General features: G+C 46.0%; 1 protein-coding gene across 1 annotated transcript in view; it reads left to right on the top strand.

Moving 5' to 3' along the window:
- Positions 1-2,180: 2,180 nt before the first annotated feature.
- AFDN (afadin, adherens junction formation factor) overlaps positions 2,181-8,246 on the top strand; it is a 137,602-nt gene continuing 131,536 nt past the window's right edge. The window contains exon 1 of the mRNA XM_042782258.1: positions 2,181-2,355. Within this exon, the coding sequence (XP_042638192.1) occupies positions 2,181-2,355 (175 nt within the window). The remainder of the gene's footprint in view (positions 2,356-8,246) is intronic.

Here is an 8,246-nt window from a genome sequence, read left to right on the forward strand (position 1 = left end):
TGGGGAGGCGCTGACCGGGACAGCTCAGTGAAACCAGTGCATAGCTCCTGGCCTGAGTGAAGTCCATAGTGATGGTTAGGGGTTTCTGATACTGACTTAGGCGTGGGTTACAGTGGAGTGGCATTGCTGTCCGTGGTGGGGCACTAGGGCTGCCAGCATCACAGAGATGGAGCCAGTTTAAAGACTGTTGGCTCAGCGTCGTCTGCCTTGACCCGGGCTGGAGAAAGGCCTTTTGTACCATTGCTGAGAGACCCTAGCAGGATCCCTGTGGCAGAGAGAACCCCCATGTGGCTGACTCAGGCTCAGGTCTCACCCTGTACCACTGTTCTGCTCCACACCAGCACCCACCAGGAAATGGCCTTTTCCTAACACATGTGCTCATGGGTCCCTTTGTTGCCACTGGGGCAGTGGGAAGAGAGAAGGGCATTTTGCAGGGTAGGACTGAAGTCGGGGCACGCTAGAGCTGCTGAGCCTAGCAGTGGGGCTGGTTGTTTCATTTTTGGTTTAATTTTTCTGTCATTTCGACATTAAAAACAAAAACTAAAACAGTTGCCGATGAGTTGATTCTGCGTTCTGGTGACCCCTCTTTGTCGGGATGGGGCTGTGCCCCTCAGGCTTCTCAGGGGCTCCTGGTTTCTCGGTGGAGCACCATTCCTTCCTTCTGCTGCACCGCCTTGTGGTTAGCAGCCGAGGGCCGTAACTGCGGTTCATCCGGGGACCCTGTGTGATTGTTAATGCCCTCCGAATACCCCATGTTCCCTGTCTTCTTCAGATAAACACTTCTTAGTGCAAGGTGACTCCCTAGGTGGAGAAAGGGTAGTGCCTGACTACTAGCTGCAGGGTGGCCCACCCGGAGACGCCTGGGAAGACAGGCCTGCTTCCAGAAGGTCACGGCCTTGCACACCCTTTGGGGGGGGAGTTCTGCTCTGTGTACCTGGGGTCGCCATGATCAGTGTCAGCTGACGGCAGCAGCACCACCACGTCTGTAATTGTGGGTGCAGGACAGGCCGCAGGGTCAGGAAGGGTAGAGAGAGGCTGCAGTGTGACAGGCTTGGGGAGCAAGGCTGTGGACCTGGATTTGCGAGAAGAGGGTGCCACTGTGCAGTTGACTGCAGAGGCCTGCGTGTGTGGGCTCGTTTCCACAGCTTCTGGCTGGATTCTGGAGAAACTTTGAAGGCAGAACCAGTTGAAGGCAGTGAGGGTGAGCCAGCCTTGGTGGGCACTTCCTGGTGCTCTGCGGAATGGGGTGGGAGCCAGGCTAGCTCACCTGTGTGTGGGAATCCTGGACGTTCCTGGGCATTGGCCTGGCTTGTGGGGGGACTTGGTGTTTGTGTGTGTGTGGTTCTCATCTCTGAGGGGAGTGTGTTGTTCTTGAGGCAGCTTTGGAGAAAACGGAAACTGCCCTGTTTGATTGCGTACAAGCAGCTCACATTGCAGGTTTGTCACAGCCCTGCAGACGGTGTTTCTGCTCTTCACTGGCTTATGGTAGGGCTGAGGCTAACAGTTCCCACTTGCTTTTAAGACAGAAGCTGTTCTTTCAGCTTTGTCCTCGGAGCTGATACAGGACCTAGGCCTGGCCTCTGGAGTCCAGGGTAGCCGGGTCGGACTTAACCTTTTTGAGTTTTAGGGACTAAATCTTACTGTAGAAGTAAGTGTAGAAGACAAGGCGTTTGGCTGGTGAGCAGAAGGTCATGGGTCAAACCCATCAGTTGCTCCATGGAAGGAAGATGGGGCCGTCTACTTCGGTAAAGATTCACAGCCTTGGAAACCCAGGGAGGTCGCTATGAGTCAGAATTGACTCATTGGCCGTGAGTTTGGTTTTTTGGTTTTGGTGTGTTTACTTAGCTGGGTTGTTACAAAGATGTAGTAAGACCATGCCGTGCAGGTGCATCCAGCCCACGTGAGGACCCAGGAACTGTCGGCTCCCAGGGACAGTGGCTGCTCGCCAGCCTTGATTTTACACGGGGCGTAAGACAGTCAAGGAGATATGGCAAATACCTGTCCAGAGTCACCTGTCTGTCAGTGTCTGCCTTGGCCTTTACAGTGATGAAGCACTTAGAAACGTGGTGGATATGAATAGCTCCTTCATTTCTCGTCCTTGTAAAAGCCAGGACCCCCAGATTGTTGTGTCCAACATTAATCATTTTGTTTTCTTTTAGGATTTGGAGTTCCATGGAGTCATGAGGTTTTATTTTCAAGACAAAGCTGCTGGAAACTTTGCGACGAAATGCATCCGCGTCTCTAGCACTGCCACAACGCAAGACGTGATCGAGACGCTGGCGGAGAAGTTCCGGCCTGATATGCGGATGCTGTCTTCTCCCAAGTACTCACTGTATGAGGTGCACGTCAGTGGAGGTTAGTGTATCCGAGCAGGGTGTGCTGCCAGCGTGTCAGCTGTCTGGGGCCCGCTGGGGTCATCCACTGCTACATGAGGCGCCCTTCTCTTTCTCTGTGTTGGAGGTTTGAGTGATTGATTAAAGGTTGGCAAAGCATTTGTAGATCTGAGCAGTGGTCCTGTGCGCTCCTGGCACCTGTTGTAGAAATGCTGCTCATTTCTTCAAAGACAAGACAGTAAGACTCGCCCAGGTCCGAGTGTCATCTCCACTGGTGATGTAGTGTGCTGTGAGCTTGTGGAGAGATCTCTGTGACTCTGTAGAGATCACAGCAGGATGCGTGTAACCCGGGCAGCCTGTGTGTGTGAGTCACTGCTCTTGGGTAGTATTTCTGCAGACCGAAACACTGCATTTCCCTGTTTGCTTTTGGGCATCTTTAGGATGTGTTTAGTGCTTTATCTTTGTTTTAACACTTGAAATGTCTGAAAAATCCTATATAGTTATCCAAATAGCAATCTAAGTTGGACTGATGAGAAATGGAGAAATAGACACAATTTTTGTGGGTGCTTCTGAAGTGCTGAGTCACCTGTGAAAAGAAAACACATACTCCATTTTGATGCTGCAGATAAAGACTCATAAGCCACACGAGTCCACTTTGGGGGGGCCCTTCATTTGATTGCAAATTTTTTTTTAAAATGCATTTTATTGGAATATAATTTATGTACAGTGAAATACAGAAAAGTAAAGTGACATGGGTCAATGCATTTTGGGGGGGGGGGCATTGTTCCCTCCCCTCCCCTCCCCTCCCACCCCTAATAAGCAACAAAGAAAGTTTCTTTCCATATGTCTTTGACTTTTTGCAATAATGAACTAATGCACTGTTTGTCCTTCTGGGGTTGACTTATTTCATCAGCATAATGTCCTCCAAGTTCACCCATGTTATATGGTGTTTTGCAGATTCTATTTTATTATTTAGGGTTGTATAGTATTCCATTGTGTGTATGTACCACAGTTTGGTTATCCATTCTTCTGTTGATAATGAGTCATGTGGGTTGTTTCCATCTTTTTGCTGTTGTAAATAGTGCTTCGATGAACATGGGGGTGCATATATCTGTTCCTGTCCTGGCTCTCACTTCTTTAGGTATATACCTAATAATGGGATTGCTAGGTCAAACAGTATTTCTAATTTCAACTTTTTAAGGAATTGCCATACTGTTTTCCACAGTGGTTGTATCATTTGACAGTCCCACTAGCAATGTATGAGAGTCCCAGTCTCTCCACATCCTTGCCGGCGTTTGTTATTTTCTGTCTCTTTGAACTTTGCCATTAGTGCTGGGGTGCGATGGTATCTCATTGCTGTTTTGATTTGCATCTCTCTGATGGCCAGTGATTGTGAGCATCTCTTCATGTGTTTGCTAGCTGCCTGAATAGCCTCCTTGGTGAAGTGTCTATTCCTGTCTTCTGCCCATTTTTCAACTGGATTGTTAATTTCTTTGGTGTTGAGGGGTTGGAGTTTTCTATAAATATTAGAGATAAGTCCCTTGCCAGATATGTAATTATTGGCAAGAATGAATTTGTTGCTGTCATTTTGTTATGTGCTGTTTCATGGTGTTGATTTCTTTGTTCCATATAATTTTCTGTGTTGAGCTCATTTTGTTTATGAATCGTGTTATCACTTCCTTTGTTGCTGTTGTTTTAGTATTTGTTAAATATTTGTGCTGGTCCTCTTTTTTATTTTGTTGTGAAGGTTTATCATTTTTCTTTGATATTACCCTGTGATTTATAATTTCTTCCCATGTTTAGAGCAGTCTGTTCTATCTTATAGTTGTCTTGACTTCCCTACCATCTAGAAGTTCTGTGACGACACAGTTTTTTCCTTCTGTTTGGTTTGTAGTTGTCTTCATTTGTCAGTTGATGTCTCTGGTTCCTTGTTTACAATCTTGTAGGCTTATTTACTTTGGGTACTTCTATACTGGGTTGGTTTCTGGGTTATGTCATCATGCGTGTTAATGGTCGGTTCTTATTTGCTATTGTTGGTTCTCTGTCAAAGGATTCCCTTTAGCATCTCTTGTAAGACTGGTCTGGTTTTAACAAATTCCCTTAATTTCTGCTTATCTAGAAATGTCCTAATTTCACCATCACATTTGAGGGACAGTTTTGCCAGGTATATAATTCTTGGTTGGAAATTTTCTCTTTCAGGGTTTTATGTATACCATCCCATTGTCTTCTTGCCTGCATAGTTTCTGCCAAGTAATGTGATCTTAGTCTTATTGGTTGCCCCTTGTAGGTAACTTTTCATTTTTCCCATGCTGGTTTTAGGATTTTTTCTTTGTCTTTGGTTTTGGTGAGTTTGATGGTAATATGTCTTGGTGATTTTCTTTTGGGGTCTATCCTGTTTGGGGTTTGTTGGACTTCTTGAAAGGATATATTTTCATTTTTCATTATACCAGGAAAATTCTCTTTCAACAAATCTTCGACAATTTTTTCTGTGGTTTTATTTGTCTCTTCCTGTTCTGGAATTGCTATGACACGTAGGTTATTCCTTTTGATGGTATCCCACGTGACCCTGAGGCTTTCTTCATTTTGTTTTGGTCTTTTTTCTGATCCCTTTCCAAAGAAGTATTGAGGTATTTGCCTCCAATCTCACTAACTCTGTCTTCCATTGATTCAGTTCTATTCCTTTGCCCGTTCAATGAGTTATCTATTTCTGAAAATTTAGTATTAATCTTCTGGCTTTCTGTCTGTAGATTTTGTATCATTTCTGATTTTTCATTTATTTTGTCGTTTTTTTCTGATGCTGTCTTTTGACATTGTTCTAGGGTTTTCTCTGTGTTTTCCTTGATCTGTCTCTCAGTTCGTTGAAGATACCTAGATATAATTCTTTTGAATTCCTTGTCAGGGAGTTCCAATGCTGTGTCTTCCTCAGGGATGTGTTTTGGGTCTGTAACCTGGTCCCTTGTTTCTCCTAGTTTATCTTGCTTCTTTGTATGCACTGTGATGCTCTGTTGTCTCTGAGGCATTGTGACATTTTTGTGTTTGTATTTAATTGGTGATTATATGTTCGAGTGACTTGCCCATGATTTTAGTTTTCTTTGTTTGGTTTGTATGTTATCTACATAAGCAGGGTACTGTGCTGTGCTTCTCTATTTGCTAGTTGACAGCACTCATACACTCACCTCCTGTCTTCCTTTCCTGTTGTCAGCCTTCTGTACGTCCCTGTCCCTGCCATCCTTGGCAAACAGAGCCTGTTCTTAGGTCCCTGGAATGTGAATGACAATGCTGTCACTTTAGAATCCAAAATGGCCACCGCTTGTAAACAAAATGGCTGTACCCTTGGTCACTTTAAATATCCAAAATGTCTGCTGTATGTAAACAATCAGTATGGCTGTGCCCTTGGAACTGCTGGAAGTCCACAACTCAGGATGTCTCCCTCCTTGCTGTTTCCCTTCCTAGTCATAGACCACCAGTGCAGTTACCCTGCAGCCCTTGATGACCAGGGCTGATCTTTAGGTCAATTCTCAGTCCCAACACCACTTTAAACTATTTGGGCTGTTGGTTCTGTCAGAGTAGCTGACAGTCCACAGCTCCGACCGTCTCTGTACTCACTGTTTTCATTCAGGTTTGTCCACTAGTTGGTGCCTAATCCACTTCTGTACAGTACCTCTCAAAGCTGAGGGCTCCAGCATTATCCTCCGTGTCCCTGTGGACTGGTTTCTCTTTTCTTTGTGGAGGAAGGCCTGTGTCGTTTGTCTGCCTATTGTACCATCTTACCGCAAGTCCCTGTCGGAAATTGGTTTTGAACATAGCTGTATTTATTTTTCTTGATTTCAAAAAACGAGCTTTCTTGTGCATTTGAAGTTGGATTAAAATTTTTCCCATGTGTGGAATTTTTGAGTGTGACTGAACACTTTTGTGTGGCAGTTTGTGAGGCTGGCATGTTATGTGTTACCTTTCCAGGTTATGACAGTATTACCCACGTCACTAATATAAAAACGAAATCTGATGGTGGAGTTTCTCTCCATTTTGAGTATTTTCTGGAGTTGCGTGTTTCCATCCCCTCACAGCTGTGTAATCCAGGTTCAGGGTGGCGGGAAGCGCTTGGATGACCCCAGGCTTTCCCTGTGCATGTGGGGATCGGCACACCACCCATTCAGCTCTTAGAATAATGTGATGTGAGGTTGGAACTGGAGATCTGAAATTGGGATGGTTTGGTTTTTGTTTTAAAGAACTTTTTGCTTCATTTTTTCCCCCTAGATTGTTCTTAACTAAAAAGTCAAACCTGTGCCTTGCACCCCTGGAGTGACGGGGTACCCTGGTTGCTGTCTGCCCACACACCTGTGATTAGAGTGGTGGGTGTGCCACTGGGCTCGGGCAGCAGGAAGTCATGATGACTTACAGGTGGGGCCACAAAACAGTGTTTCTCAGACCTCTTGAGTCTGGCAGAATGTAAAATTTCATGTGTGTTGTATTCCGCTGTCACTCATGTGCTGACAGTGGTACGATGTTGCTGAGGTTGCAGTGGGGCTTGGTGGCAGCATTAAGTGGGGACGATCTTTGCAGAAGGTGCAAACTTTAGATGTGGTCAGTACACTGCTAAGTGTTTTCATTTTATGGTGAGTTTTGCTTTTTCACCGAACCCCACAAGTGTCCAGTCTTGGGTTACTAATGTTGAGATCATGGGGCACCCCCCACACATCTCACGCCATACATGTTTCACCCCGACACACGTGTTTCTGAGATATTTTTTTGAAATGCGTTTTTGAAAAATCTCTGTTCTACCAAAGTGCACTCTGAAAGTACAGACTTCAGTGGAAAGATAGGTTTTGGACAGATCATTCAAATGGGTGTAAATTTGTAACCATGACTCATACAGAAGTCTCCTTACTTCTTGACATGGTTAGGTTCCCAAGACCAGATTGTTATGTGACAATTGGTGTTACATGAAAATGGAGGATGACTGCATCACTATGTACCTGCCAAATTGGGTTTATTACATAACTGCCAAACCACTGAGAATCATGTCCAGTCAGGGTGACTCCTGGCCTCAGCCTCATCATTACTGTGAGCTTGCATCTCGGTATCTGTCACCGCGAGACATACATCATTAATGTGCAAAATAGTGAAATGGTGGATATTTTACTGTGGTCGTAACTGTGAGATGTGTGACAAGGAATAGTCACTGAGTGAGGAGAGGGTGTACCAGCAGAGTGGGTGGCTATTTCAGGGGAAGAGGCTCCCTGGGAATCATGGTCTTGGACTCAGCCCGTTCCTGTTCTGGCGTTCCCAGCCCTGGGAGCAAGTGTCTGAGCCTGGAGAACTCAGTTCCATCCTCCAAGCTTGGTTTTCCTTGTAGCATCTTGGAGATGGTCTGGCTGGGTGGACACTGTGTTCCTGAGCAGACATTTGGGAAACAATATAGCAAACGTCGCACTTCACCTTGAAAAGAGGTCAGATGTGCAGAGACTGGGAAGAAGGGAGGAGTACTGCCTGCTCTCAGGAGCAGGTGATGCCACGTGATGAGGACCCTGCAGCGGTGGAGCCTCTGTGTCGTAGTAACACTCTGCCCTCATGGCTCCTAGTCAGGGAGATCACTGACTTAACAGCAGTAGACTTACAGGAAGACCATGTGTCCTTTCTGTTCTAGCCCATGTGCATTCTCTGAATTTCCCAGTCAGATTGTAGGTGTGAGGAAGTTGCCTCTGGTGTCAGTGCCAGACACACAGCTGTACACATGGAGCAGCAACAACCAAAAACCCCAACCCAGGCCACTGCCGTGGAGTTTGTTACAATTCACCTGGACCCTGTGGGACAGAACTGCCCCCAGAGTTTCCAGGGCTGTCAGTCTTCAGGGAAGGAAAGCCCAAACCACACCCACTGCCTGGAGTCCATTCCGACCCACAGCGCCCCTAGAGG

This window comes from Orycteropus afer, unplaced genomic scaffold, assembly GCF_000298275.1.
Source record: "Orycteropus afer afer isolate SDZICR_OR568_19922 unplaced genomic scaffold, OryAfe1.0 scaffold00273, whole genome shotgun sequence".
NCBI classification, from domain to species: domain Eukaryota; kingdom Metazoa; phylum Chordata; class Mammalia; order Tubulidentata; family Orycteropodidae; genus Orycteropus; species Orycteropus afer.